The following is a 14,901-nucleotide window of genomic DNA, read 5'->3' as shown; positions in this document are numbered from 1 at the left end:
CGCTAATTTCCATTAGAGTAAGTGCTTAGGTTTGAGCTGGTTTGGGGAGAGCTTATCATCTGTTCAATGGCAAAAATTGCTACTCCATTACAGTTCTTCAATGTTCCCGTTCCACCAAGACAGACCTCCACAGCAATTAAAGCAGCTGGCAGGACAGCAGTACTGCAGAAGTTTTACCAGCTCCCTCTGCACAGACATGAGCTTTGCACACAGCCTTGTCATACTCACTCCTTCACTTGGACGCCAGTGGCATAACTGGAGCAGCCGCCCTCAACAGACACGGAGAAGCCCCTCTTGCCATCAGTAGCTGCTGGCATGGAGATGAGTGTCAATGTATAAGGCAGCTGCTCGCGCAGAGACTCAGTGGAATGTTTTTCTATCATCGGTGTCAGCACAATCTGGTTATGGCATTTTCCACTGGAAGAAGTGAAGAGAGTCATTGTAGTAGCATCCTACCCCTCACTGTGCCAAACTCACACTTCTGAGTTATTGCAGTGGCCCTAAACTACAGTTCTGATGCTTGTTCCGCTCCTTTCTCCCCCCTCTCCCTCCCATTAAAGGCAGCTTCCTGATATTCCTTAGCCTAGCATTAAGCTGAACCACATGGAGTCAGCTAAATGTGGCTTACACATAGAGCAGGGAGCAATGCAATTTCCCATTGCAATGCAATTTCCCATTGGCAAAGCATGCAACTCTGTCTCACCAGTAGAGAGTGGAATGCTGCACCAGTGCATAAGTGTCCCCATCCTCAATGATCACTTTGCAGCTCATACAGGCAAAGCACTCAGGGTGATACTTGTATTCTCCAGCCACCTACAGACAGAAAAGGGAAGTGCTCAGCAAAAACAAAATCCATCAGTGTTTGCAGCTACTTCCTCTCATTGATTTGGTCATTCAGACCTCAGAGCTGAGGAGCAGCTTTTACTGGAGAGTTTCCTTAGCCCATTCTGCCTTTCCAGAACCCCATCCCTGCTGCTTTGTTTGCAAAACTTCGCTTAAACAAACATGTCAACATGCAAAGCAAAGCCTGCGTCCAGGAACCTCTGTTACATTTGGCAGCAGCTCTGCTATCAAAAATAGTTGATAGTCTGCTGCAGACTAGTAAACAAGATATTAAACCTTCCTGTTCACTTGCTCTTGGCATGATAACTAATGTTACGCCTGAATTAATAAAACTGAAAGGGCTTTTTTTTTTGGCAGACAGGCAATGCACAAATTAGGATACTTCACCCGACAGCTGACAGGGAGGAAAAAAAATAATAAAAAAAACAGTCAGCTGAAACTACAAAATACTTCTGAAGGATATTTTTCTACATTGAGGTTCTATTTTCCTTATGATAATTTCCCTTGTTGACCATATTTTGCAAAGACTTCAACAGGCAATGAGAAACTGTTTCAGTACTAATAAGAGTAATGTTTTTATTGAGGCTTTTGAAAAATAATGGGTTTATTTCATTCTTGACAGCTTTAGAGGTTACATATTTGCAATGCTGGGCAAGCAGTGGAACCCCATATTGTGCAGGCATAGTTCAGTGTTTTAAACCAAGCAGGACTAAAGCCATTTCAATTCAGCACTGGCCTGAAACCCACTCGCACTACAGTCTAGGTGGCAATCTTCCCCAAAGCCAGAACTGCTGCTTATCCTGAGCTGAGAGGTCTGACTTTGCACTGCAGAGGAAAATCACCCCACAAACACCGGAGCTCTGTGCTACAGAAACTGGCATCCCATCACTCATCCTCCTATTTCTCATTCTCGTGCATTTCAACACCTTCCTCTTTGTTCACATGCTTCAGATCTTCATGCTCTCTCCTTTAAGTCACTCTTGTTAAAAATGAATGTTGATAAGCCTTATTGTAGATGTCCGATACAAAAGCTGAGTATCAGGAGAGCTATCAGTTTATTTGGTTGTTTGCACAGTGAGGACAACTCCCAACCAAGGACAAGGAGTTGGAGGCAGGTATAGCAGAGTCCTTACCATCACAGGTCCAGTCATCAGCAGAGAGCAGCCATGGCAAGATTCCCCAAACTTCCCCCAGTAGTCTTTGTGGCAGTACAGCTTCCCATCTTTCTCATAGTACCAGTTAGTGAGGGGATCCTGGCATTCAGAACACCTTGAAGGAAACAAAGAAGCACAGTTCCAGTTAGCAGTGAGTCACAGAGCAATGGAAAACATCCCCTCCTGCATGGAGAAAAGAGGCACTCAGCAGCAGCTCACTGCTGGCTGTTCTAGTTACTGTGTCACTAAATCCCCCCATTTGTCGAGGCATTTTCAGCTGAGGATTTGTACCAACACCATGGTTTCATAAGGAGAGGTGGTGTCAACCAATACGAAGGAAAAGGCAGGCTTCCAAAGTTTCAAACAAATTCCATTCACTTCTTAGAACACGTCAGTCGGTTTACACATTCTGCATTAAAGATATTAGTACCCTCTCCCTCTGAGTGTGCAGTTGGCTGGCACACAGACAGCTCTGCTGCGTTTCTACACAGTGTTTCTATAGAACAGCCTTCTACCTGAGCACCTCTCTCCTTGGCTACCTTAGGAAATGGAGGTAGGATCCACTTCCCTACGCATTACAAAACCAATTTCACACCAAGCTTTGTGGAAGGCCCCTCTAATCCTCCACAAACCACCTTTTCCCAAAAGCTCCCATTTCAAGAAACGATCATTATTCATCCTTTATCTGCAAAAAGCCAATAGACAAACAAAGCCCTCAAACAAGGAAAGACAAGCAGCAATTCTGCTGCAGATATCATTTTAGCAAATCACAAGCAGAACGCAGATCTTCAGGCTTCCTGAGCACCAAATAATCCTGCCTCAGCAGGACACGCTGGGAAAAGGAATTCAACTTCTGCAGCACACAGGTGTGACTTAATGAAGAGATAAGGCCACAGACAGGACTACACTCCCTCAGCAGTTGCACCACTGAGGATTATTCCATGAGCCCTGGGCAGCACGTTCTCTGACTTTAAAAGGAAAACAGTCTGGCACTGGCCGTTTCTGAGCGCAGAACCCAAGGCAGGTTAGTGACCATTACTTGGTTTTAGGCAACACCTCGATGCCTTTATCAGCACAATGTTTTCCCAAAGGCTGGAGGAGGAGTTTCTTCTCCTGCTCAGTTACTGTACTGGAGGGGAACCCCAAGGGAGGTGTGAGCGTGCCCTCCTGCACAGCAGGGCTCTCTACAGCACCAAGTGCATTAAAGGCAGTGTGTGGCAGTGGAGGTACACATTTCACATGCTTCCAGTCTAAGAAGAGAGCTACTGCTGGCCTCACCTTTCACAAGCTTTCTGAAAGCTTATTTGTGCCAAAGACATTCCTTGTAAACTCCACCAACATGTAACGAGCATACTGATATGAGACGCTGGTTGTGATCCAACATGGAACCAACTCCAACCAGAGTTCTTTACTCTGTCTCAAGAGACTGCCAAGCAACAAGATGAAGCTGCCTGTAAGTAGCCTACAGTTTTAGGGGAAAACACACCTCAGTATTTAATGCCATACCCTGCCCTCAGGAAAGCTGCTCCTTCACTTTATACTGTTTGTTCTCCCAGCTGAGCAGCTCCAAATACTGTTTCCCCTCCCTCTGTGATGGGAAATGGCTCCACCACGTGCAACAACTCCTGTTAACTTCTGAGCAGGGGGAGCAGTAACTTCACCTTACTACCAAGGGTACTTGAATTATTATAGCCCAAGCCTTGGGGCACTGTCAGGGTTACACCCTGCTTGTGGTATGCAAGAGATCTAGAGGGCCCTGCGATGCATTTTGCCTTCAACCACTAGTCCTTGGCTTTGCTTGCAGTAAATACCCCAAGCTGAATGATCAAGTAGGTGAGTGGGAGGGAGAAAGAACAAGTGGAGACCAACAGCAAAGATTTCTATCACTCTGTGGCAGGAACATCTGGCTCAGCATGGGTGAATTGGATCCCTCAGACTTACCTGACTTCTGCGTGCATGCCTGTACCAGTGCATGCTCTGAGCATGATTACATCTTCAAACAGGGAGCTGTGACCAGACCTGCACCTGGGATGCAGACAGCAACACTGCAGACTGGGGACTGCTCTACCAGGACTTCAAGAGCCACTTTTCTGTCCAAGTTCTCCCCAAGCAGGTGGGCTATTTTATTTGCTTTTAAGCACAATACCTCCTTAAACTTCTTTACCCCTTCTACAACTTCAACCACATCTTTTTCTACTTAAGAAACTTGAAGTTTCTACAAAAACAACACAACTGCAGTTGCTTCAGACAGGCTCCAAAAGATCACATACACTTGTCCTCCCTTTGCCTTCCCCCTGCTTCCTTACTGATTCTAACCTTTTTGCTTCCATCTGGAAACAAGCACTGGTATTTAATTTGCAACAAACCCATAGCAAAATGAAGGTGAGGGGGTGGAGCCAGCAAGCAGTCAGTTCTTTGCTATGCAATTAAACAAATCTGGGCAGGACAAGTTTGCAGCTCAAGGCTCAGCACCCCACCCTGAGCAATGAGGCAACAGGAACAAAGCAACCAGCCCCAGAGAAGCTAGGTGCTGGTAATGGCTCTAACTGGCTGTTTCATCCCTCACTATCACTTAGAAAGGCGTTAGATTTGTCAGGTGTTGAGGGCTGGCAGCACACAGGTATAGTTCTAAGAATGGTTTCAGTGCCTTTACCCAGATAAAGGCATCACATGAATGTTCCACATGACTTTCACTCAAGAGATACGTCAGATCTTTATCACAGAAGGTAGAAGCATTGTCTCCTTCCCTTCCCACTTCACTGTTGTGCGCAGCATTACAGCACTGCCATTGCTTGTCCTCACATCAGCTGAAAAAGAAATTCAGTTACCTCTAGAGAAAGTGAACAAGCTCATCTTTGCCAGTCACTGCAACCAAAAGAAAAGACTTCTTGCTTCTCTTTTAGATTACAAGCAGCTAATCCATGATTGGCCATTCTTATGGCATAGTAGCCAGGCACAGTAGCCAAGCATGGTAACCACATTTCTTGGAGGACTGCTAGCAGCCCTGCTTGATGTGGCTCTTCTTGCACACTAGCCACCACTTTCAGATCTGCAGAGCTTTTATTATACAGTATCTCCACTTTGCATCCTTAGTAATTAAGAATAATTTAATCTGCCTCCTGTAGTCATCCTCCAGGAGCCCCATCAGCACCTAGAGTGAGACCCTGAGAATGTAATGCTGCAGCAAGAGTTCACAAATCGGTGCTCGATGGCTGCTTGGGTTTGTGGGGGGCAGTGGGAAGATCAAGTGGCACCACGTACCCAGCCTGGTTTTCAGCGAGATGGAGATTCAATCCATGGGACATCTCTTTTACATCTAAATGAAAGCCAATACCCTCATGGAAGCAAAGACTTCCCTGGCACTGAAGAGATGATCCCTTTGAGAAGGGCTCATTAATAAAATCTACCCCCCACACACTGTCAGGCTGGATCAGTTACCGCTAGGCTCCAAAGGACTGCGGTTCCAATTCTGCACGCAGAGGGGAAGAGGACAGGCTGTGGACAGGCTGCATAACTCCAGCCTGCAGCTATCCCAAAGGCTTCTCAGCTGGGCCCAGCACAAGTGTGTGCTCTGGCTGTAAGAGATGCTGGCCAAAGAAGCACAGATGCAACAAAACACAGACTAAGTACATAACGTTTAAGCTCTGACTATGCAAAGTTATTTTCATGCCACTTGGTGGGTGCACCTATGGCTTAGCAGGATGCTCTCTCTGTAGTACAGATAATGAATGGCTGCTCACCTGCCTTCAGAAAGAGGATGCTTTCACAGAAAGTTGCTGCTGAAGTTTAGCCATTGCACAGCAGTATTTACTCCTACCCTACTCTGTGCAAACAAAAGGCTATCCACCTCCAAATCAGTACACCAGTGTGCAAATCCACGTAGAGGGGACAGGAGAGAGACAATGGAACTGCCAGCCCCCATTTATTCACCTTATCAGCACATTAGCGTCAGTCACCATCCTGGCTGTACTCAGCCCCGCTAACAGCTTTCACCATGGAGATGTAATGCAATCAAAGCCTTATTCTGTAGCCTTTCTCAAGCCTCACTTGTTTGACCGAGCCAAAAATGGTTGTTAATACAAACCAAAATATCACGGGACAAGAATCATTTCCATTTAAGTGAAGTGTGTGGCAAGTCCCTAGTTACCTGCAAGGTACTTTATTTCTTTCTCAAACAAGATTATGGATTGCCTCACTGCAGATTACATCATCTCCTTGAACTCCACAGCAGCATGTGGCACTCCCTCAGCCCATACTGTGCCCCAATAAAGCAGCACTGGAAGAGATGCAAGTAGCAGCAGCCGCAGTAATCTCATTCCTCTGGCAGTGGAGCAAAGCACAGGGGCACGGGGTAAAGCAGTGTGCCACTCTGTAACACAGTCTGCCCGCCTGGGCTACATAGACACTGCTCTGCAACACTGTGCTTTTCCTCACAGAGCAAGGAGGGAGGCTGGTAAGCAGCACCTTTCCTCAAAGCACCCTGGGTTGAGGCCAGCTGTTCCCTGCACACAAGCCCAGATCGCACTCTTTGCACCTCACATGCTAACTGCTTAGGATAGCATTACAGGGGTGAAATGACAGCTTGAAGATCAACTGCTAATCCCATGCAAGACTTACCGAAAGGGATCCTTGGGAGCGAAGTAAGCAGGGGCTGACAAGTAACTTCCCATCTTCAACAGTGGATGAACCGGCTCAGCCACAGACTTGTCCAACTGCCTCTGAACAGCTCTGTTCTGCCAACATGGCAGCAGCCAGTGCTCATTTAATCTTGCGCTGATTCAGACACCTCACCTCTCTTTCAAGCTGCCCAAGGAATGCCAGGTCTCTCGTCTGCTCATTTCTTCTCAGATTTTTCCTGGCTCCCAAGGCTGAAACCATCCTCTCCTGCACTCAGCGGCACCGGCACCCTTGGGGAGGATAGAATGACTGCTACCCAGCCTAGTTAGACATGCTTCTGCAATAGTTCTTCAGAGCTCTGCTGCTTGCTAACTATTGTCAAGTTTTTCCCTTCTCTGGATCCACCCAAGGGTGGGAGGGGAGGAGGAGCCATTGCAGGAGGACAGCGTGTGGCTGCAGAGGCTGAATAAGCTCTACTTCTCTGCAAGGCATGGGAGGAGCTTTGATCCAAAGGGGGCTGCATTAGGAAGTGCTGAACGAGGGTCGCTTTTCCCGAGTCATTAACCTGAAGTCACTCTTTGAAGCAGTGCTACTTTCTGATGGACAAATCGAGGAAGGCTGAGACTAAGGAAGACAGCTAGCCACGTCCCCTTCAGATTAATGTTTACTACATGCTTCCCTAAATCCCGTACAGTGAGCTGGGATATACTGCCTTCACAGTCTGTATGGTCATCCTCTTGCAGAAAGTAACTTCCCAGGGTGCTTCATCCAAGGAAAATCAACTTTTCTTCCAATGCTTTCAACACAGAGATCATTCAATCACTTAACCTAATCTGCATCTCCTGGAAGGAAGCTGAGAGGTATAAATCAGCACAGGCAGTACTCTCTCCTACTTGCAGCACATGTAGTTACATCACTTTGCTTGCTCTGAAGCCAAGCGTGATCTCTAGTGGCCAAATCAGCTAAAACGGTTAGCATGAAACTGAGATGCAATAAATGTATGCTGCTGCACTGAGCCCTCCCATTTCTGTACAGTCAGCAAAGCCTGGCATGCCTGAACGCAGCCTGAAAATCGTGCTATGTTCCAGAGGTAACACTGCTCAGATGTGCTTTTACTGGAGATGCTCGTCTCTGTTGGCATATTGTCCGATGGATGCTTGGGGCTGAGCCTTGGCTACAGATTTGACAGCTGCTGCTTGCTATTGAAGTAAGCAGAAAGCCAGGCAGCATTTTTCCCCCCTTCTTAAACAGCCATCTTCATGAAAATAATAATAAATATATGTATATTTTCTCCCTTTTCCCTCATGCAGTTTCTAAGCCCGGCTGTAAAAGCACAGTGAAGTGCTGCAGAGCCCAGTGAGGCTGTCAGCTCCAGCACGGATCTAATTCCTTCTGACATTTCACACAGCTCTACTGGAAGCAGCAACACGGTGAGTCTGTGTCTAGGAATGCGCTCTGGTCTCCCACATTCTCTATACGTTGCGTGCTGTAAATGGAGCAGTGCTCACAGCCCAGCACTCCCCTGCTATCAGCACCACCCCACAACACACACATACCTCGGGTGCATCGCAGGGCCCCTCCTTGCCGCAGTATCACCTACAGACAAAGGCTTTTCCCCACAGAACTGCTACCGCGGGCTGAACTCCCTCCAAGGGGGATTCCACGTGACCTCATAAATCCCAGCCTTACAGACAAACCTTTGAAGTTTTGATCCACAGATGTGATAAGCAGCCAGCTAGTCTGTGAATGAAGCCAGTAGATAAAGCCTAACTTCAAAGTAATAAAAACCACCCAGACAGCTCAGCACCTGGGAAGGGATTTTGTCTGAGACTTCCTTAAAGCCGAAGGACACATAGTCCAAATGTCTATTTTAAACAGGAAACATCTTATCAAAATGATTTTACTTCAGCAGGAGCCCCAGCAGCAGTCAGTAACTTTCTTTATCCTGTGCAGAATTCTCTTCTTACTTCTTGCTTTTGTCTGTATGACCTATTTGAGAAAGCAACAGCCCTGATAACAGGGCTCTGGAAAAGGTGTTAATGTATTCATTCATTCTAGATCTGAATTCCTGCCAGAATGACTGCACTTCAAGAATGTTGATGAGCAGGTGGAGGGGACCTCTTCTGTGTAATTTTACCGATACCATCTCTAAACACCAACGTGCACCAAAGCAAATTTATTTTTAAACAATCTGAGGTCAAGTATCTGTATTTCTCTCTTGCAAATGCTGACACAGTATCTCTACTGCACAACAGGGGCTGCTTTCCTTCCCGTGCTGTGGAATTGCACAGTGATTTTTGCCAGAGATATAAGCCTGAACATTACAGCTGGCAAGAGAAGGGAACACGTGAAAAGCTTCAACAATGACTCAACATGCAAAGTGAGCTGCAAATACCACAGATTTTACAGCTTTGTCCCCAGAAAAATGCATCACAGCTTTGTGATATTCAAGTGATTAAGAACTTTAAGCAGAAAGGTTTGCTGCATAGCTAGACACCTTGTTTACTACAGTTTATTCTGTCCAATAGCATATCTACAGACAGATGCAGTGCTCAGCCTATCTTCCAGCCCTAGGATACACAGATTTACCCTGGCACAGACAGGCACTTCAGTATGTGTGCAGACTGGTGTAAGCTGGGGAAAAGGCACCACTTGATGCCTGAAGAGGCTGCAGCAGGTCTTTGTTCCAGCATGGGTGCAGTTTGGAGGCATTCCAAATTCTTCAATACAATCCTAACACCTCATTGTATTTCCAAGGCGCTTACACCTAACATATGCTTCGCTGGTGTTGAAAGACAGAGTCAAGCTCCTGACATCAGGTACTGAAACAAACACCGCTTGGTACGCACACACTGCTGAGTGAAAGCTCTTGCACACAGCTCTCCAGTAAACCAAAACCAACAGTGAAGTGAAGCTCACCTTTGTTACTGCACCTCAGCTCTAAACAGCTGCAGAACTTCAGACAGCAATGCCTTTCAGTATCCAACATTGCAGTGGGATGGAGAGAGAGCCCAGACATCCCCCATACATACCTAATGGCTGCAGACCTACTGAATACCTACAGCCCGAGAAGCAAACAAAGAAACTGAGACTCCTTGAAACTTCATAGATCATACATCATTTCAGAAGCAGCTACTTCTGACGTGTAAATGATGACAGCATGTAACTGGTGGCAGCAGGACTGGCACACAGCATCTTTACTTGCTTCCTAGCTTGCTGCTTTGTCTGTGCAGACTGCTGAACTCTTTGGGGGAATGATCCCATCTCACTCATATGGAAAGCCTGGCACATACTGGTCTGATTAATTGTAATTACACTGATATTACATTCTCTGATAACAGTGTCCTAGAAGGACAAGCTGCACAAGTTAACTAAAAAGCTCAGACTGGAACTTCCAGCTCCCCTAGATACAAAGGGCTGTCATCCATGTCTCCAAGAGCTGTTAAGATTCACCTGAGGAATGTGACCACTTGCACCTGCAAAGTGTTACTCAATTCCTTTGGATTTTTAAATTCCTGAGCAGCTGTGGCAACCTGTGTGCAAACAGGCACTTAGCAACTATTCCTCCCTACATCTGATAGTGAGCTGCTGTATTTCAAAGCTGATGGAGTCGTCATTAAAGAGGCATTCCCAGGGGCCTGCAGGATTAGTGGAGAGGAGCTGTCACCTCTGAGGCTCTGATAGCTTTATGCAATTCCCAGAAACTACAGAAGGACCAGGAAGATCCCTCTTTTCCTGTTCCTGTCATATTTCACATGCATTGTTACTGCTCCCAAATTCACCTGGTGTGCGTACAAAACCTGTCTGCATTCACAGCTGGAAGAGTTAAAGTAGCAAACAGCACCTCATTTCAAATGCATCTCGAACATACCTGTGCTTACATCTTTATCTGCCAACATCGGTACATTTCAGCTTCACATCCTGTCACTGCACATCTATTTGTCCAGTTGTCTGTGGGGAGGAAGCAGCTCTCAGAAAATGAAGGCCTGTGCCAAACAATTTGAACCAAGAGAGCTGTACTGAACTCTATACACAGCCCACGAGGAAGAACTAGATCCAGGGCTTCTTCAGCTCAGTCTAGCCAAGACTGACAAGAGACACGATTGCTGCTTGCAAACAGGAAAAGGTTACTTGAACAACAGAAGGGGGGTTAAAAAGCTTGTTTTCCACATCCATTGTGAGCACAACTAGAAGAAATGGATTCAGATGGCAGCCAGATTTCTGAAGACAGATAAATTGTAACATTAAAGACAGTGAAGTGCTAGTAGATGTAGCCTGATGGATAAGCTGCAGTGCTGGCACACTGCCTGGTGACCCATTAGCTACCAGTTTTGTGGTCATTCCTAAGCTGTATGTATTGCTTCAAACAGAAGGGTAAGCTTAGTAGGTATCTTAAAAACCACAGGAAAAAGATCTGGGAAACACCCTCAGAAGGCATCTAGTTTATCCTTCAACCCCTGCAAGATACTCAACTAGCTACACAAAAGCAATTACACATGCAAGATTGCCAGGTTTGCCTTCCTGCACCCCCAAATGTAAAAAGAATCAAGGTGATTCGTTAAGTTTTGCTGAGCAAAAATATTTCTGTAACATACAATTCAGTGTAGAAAAGAAAAATCACATGCCTCTATAAGAAATCAAATCCCTAGAATTTGCAAATGAACTTTGGGTCTCTTTCTCCTCTGCAGCTCAGAACTCAGGCACCCCCTCAGCACAGCACGGTGAACGCAGCCCCGCTCCAGCAGCAGACACTTGTCATGCTGCAGACCAACAGTGCGGGCAGCAGCGAGGGATTCCGGGAAGAGCCTCCTTTCAACGTCTGCTGAGAAATGGGCAGAAAGGTAATTTGGTTCACATTCGCTTCAGAATGCCCACAGGAGACAGAGCCAGTTCTGCACTCTGCCAAAAGTGCTCTGTTTTTTCAAGTTCCTGTTTAGAGAAAGCAGCCTGCTGGAGCTTACAGCATTTGCAGTAGCTTCTGGATCCAGTAAAGGGTAACAGGGAAGTTTAATTAAAAAAAAAAAGAGGAGTGCAGGCACTTGAATACAAAAACAATCTGTCATATGAATTAACTTTAAATAATACATCAGTTTATAGTGTGATTTAAACAAATTTTATTAGTTTAGACTTCATGTTACTGTTATACTAACAAGTGTAAGCGGTTTCTTAAAGATTTCAAGACTGTATGTAATTGTAGCCAATAGGTTACACTGGAAAGTCAATTTGCTACTTAAAATTCGTTACATATAATGATGTAACTCCCCATCAGCATGAAAAGATTTAATGTATACTCGGATATCAAAAGCTTGCACTTTCTAAATCAACCTTTATACTGCTAACTTAGCATTAACTATTTTATAATATCATTTTAAAAACTAATTCATAAAGCCATCAGTAGATTTTTTCCAGATCAAGCTGCAATGCATGTGCATAGGAGTCTGCTGTAGTCAGCAAAATGGAAATACTGGCCCAAGCTGAATTAATGGTTTATGGTCATCCTCATCTTCAGTCTCTCAGTTCTTTAGGCCAACTCATGAAAAAGGTTTGGATCGATACAAAATTCCCTGTGTTTTCCCTTCCTCTTCCAGAATCAGGACTCCATTCTGCAAGCTCCTGATGATTTTCAGCTTCTAAATGTTTTGTTTTGGGTATAAACTAAATAGTCTGTATTTAAATCTGAAACTGTAAAATCTTTAGAAATCCATCACATTTGATAGACTGGAGTATTTTGAAGACACACTTTGAACATTTTTTCTCTAATGTGGAGGGTTTGGCTTTTGTTTGAGATTTCTGCAGCAAGCCTGTGTTGCTTGGCTACTTAAATTAGATTCATTTTATAGACCATAATAATATACATCCTCTGTTATTTCGGTTCGGAAGGAACTTAACCTCAGCCGTCTTCCTTCCTAAGAAGTTCTTAAGCACTCTGCTACAGCAGGGATTCCTACCACCATTCTCAATAACTTCCTTCATCTGGATCCAAAAGCATTTTCCACTTGGATGTATCCAGCAGACTTGATCTGAACCTGTAGTTTCCAAATAATCAATACTATATTTTTCACTAATATTGCGTCCGTAACAAAACCGTGCACGTGAGTCTTCTCATCCCATCCTACTCAGATTCAAACAGAATCACAAAATGGTTTGAGTTGGAAGGGATCCTTAAAAGCCATTTAGTCCAACCCCTGCAGTGCCCAGGGACACCCACAGCTCCACCAGTGCTCACAGCCCCATCCCCTGACTGTGGGTGCTGCAGGGATGGGGCACCACCACCTCTCTGGGCGCCCTGTGCAGTGCCTCACCACCCCATTGTAAACAGCTTCTTCCTGATATCCAATCTGAATCTCCCCTCTTTTAGTTTGAAACCATTTCCTCTTGTCTCATCACAACAAAGCTTGCCAAAGAGTCTGTCCCCTTCTTTCTTATAGACCCCTTGTAGATACTGAAGGCTGCTCTCAGCTCTCCCTGGAGCCTTCTCCTCTCCATGCTGCACAGCCCCAGCTCAGCCTGTCCTCACAGGGAGGCTTTCCATCCCTTGGAGCATTTTTGTGGCCCTCCCCTGGATGCACCCCAACAGGTCCATGTCTCTCCTGTACTGAGGACCCTACATTTGGATGCAGCAGTTCAGGTGAGGTCTCACAGCACAGAGCAGAGGGGCAGATCCCCCCCGCCATGCTGGCTGTGCTTCTTTAGATGCAACCCATGATCTGGTTGGCGTTCTGGGCTGTGAGGGCACTTTGCTGGCTTACATCTAGCTGCCATCCACCAGTATCCCCAAGTCCTCTTTTGGCAGGGCTGTACTCCATCCTCACATCCCCTGGCTTGTACTGAGAGCAGGGCTGCCACGACCCAGGTGCAAGACTTGGATTTGTTGAACCTTACAAGGTTCACCTGAGCCCACGGCTCAACCTGTCTAGGTCTCTCTGGATGACATCCCATCCCTCAGGTGTGTAAATGTGCAACATCCTTATAAAAAGAGGGAATTGTATTTAATACTGTCTTTATCTGTGGGGAGATGGGGGAGGGATAATCGACAAAATAACGGACATCAAAACCCCAGGTATTGATACTTTATGCATATGAGGCAGTACCTCTATTTTGTAATACGGACAAAATGGACTAAAAGCTAAAAGAACAGCATGTCTAGGTAGTAAAAAACAAATATGCATTCTTCTTCCAACAATTCCCTTCAGTAAAAGTGATCCAGATCTAGGAAAAAGACAGCATGTCACCTCTGTATTTCCTTATCTAAGTTTGAATTCTTGTGCAATATATGTTCCAAATCCAGGGAAGTCATTTATCAATGAAAAAAAAAATGACCTTTGAAATGGATGCTAACTCAACAGATTACAGAGGCGAAAAAAAAAAGCACATTCAGAGTTAATTCACAACAGAGATTGTGTCAGAAACATCTAAAAGAAGACTCCACGGGCAGCTCTAAGCCAACAGATTCAAGCCTAAAGATCAGCTAGCCAAGGAACAATGTAAAATGTCCAAGATATATGAATAAGGATTTGCTTGTCCCTGCAAGCCAGAGAAAAAACAGGTTTCAGAGACAAAGCTTCTGTACATGCAGCTTGAGGAAGGAGGGAAGTGACAAAAAACTTAAATCCTCAGAGACATGCATGTACGTCAGCTACTGCCAGTGCCAAGCATGATCAGCAGCCTTGCCTGACCAAGCTAACGAGCTTAACAGAGCTAACGAGACTGGATCAATGCCAATCAGCATTAGGGAAATCATGTGCCAGGCCAGAGACGCAGCTAATCCACAGGAAGACTGTAAAAAACACTGCACAAGAGCTGCCGGAACTCACAGCTACCGGCTGCCAAAGGCTCCTACCATTAGAGGCTTTTTAAAGTTTGGCTTTGGGATATCAAGCACAAGACTGCAGCCCAGCATGACTTGGGGATAACAGAAGAGAAAGGAGAACAGTGTGCAAACTGGGAATGTGTTTGCATGAGCGGCGCTAGCCTGGAACGAGGAAAAAGGGAAGGGCAGCTTCCTCTGGTGCAGGTTCCAATTGTTCACTCAGCACGGCCTCTGAGCTGGGCAGCAGAGCTAGCCAAAAGTAATGAGTGGAAGAGCATCAGCAAGTTACTGTACATTTCAGGAGAAAAGCTGTTATCTTCATTTCTATGGAAAACCAAAAGGAAGAAAAGAAAAAAAAAGACTTCCATTCTACAATATAAACTACAGCATAACATTCTCTGTTCAGTGCCATTAAGGGCAGGGTTTGCCTCAAGCTCAGCTGTCATTCACCTCAACAAGCACCCAGGCATTTACAAA

At 45.5% G+C, this 14,901-nt stretch overlaps 1 protein-coding gene across 5 annotated transcripts in view; it reads right to left on the bottom strand.

Moving 5' to 3' along the window:
• LIMK2 (LIM domain kinase 2) overlaps positions 1-14,901 on the bottom strand; it is a 30,553-nt gene that overhangs the window by 12,546 nt on the left and 3,106 nt on the right. For 3 of the 5 annotated variants that reach the window (XM_048964103.1, XM_048964104.1, XM_048964107.1), the window contains exons 3-5: positions 1,977-2,112; positions 704-813; positions 229-417 (exon numbers count right to left, since the gene is read on the bottom strand). In XM_048964103.1, the coding sequence (XP_048820060.1) occupies positions 229-417; positions 704-813; positions 1,977-2,112 (435 nt within the window). Of the gene's footprint in view, positions 1-228; positions 418-703; positions 814-1,976; positions 2,113-6,614; positions 7,509-14,901 lie in introns of those variants that run through there. The other 2 variants (XM_048964105.1, XM_048964106.1) reach the window with 2 other exon arrangements.

This window comes from Lagopus muta, chromosome 17, assembly GCF_023343835.1.
Source record: "Lagopus muta isolate bLagMut1 chromosome 17, bLagMut1 primary, whole genome shotgun sequence".
Classification (NCBI taxonomy): domain Eukaryota; kingdom Metazoa; phylum Chordata; class Aves; order Galliformes; family Phasianidae; genus Lagopus; species Lagopus muta.
The sequence above is the reverse complement of the archived record's forward strand: the minus strand, read 5'-3'. Positions and strand labels throughout refer to the sequence as shown.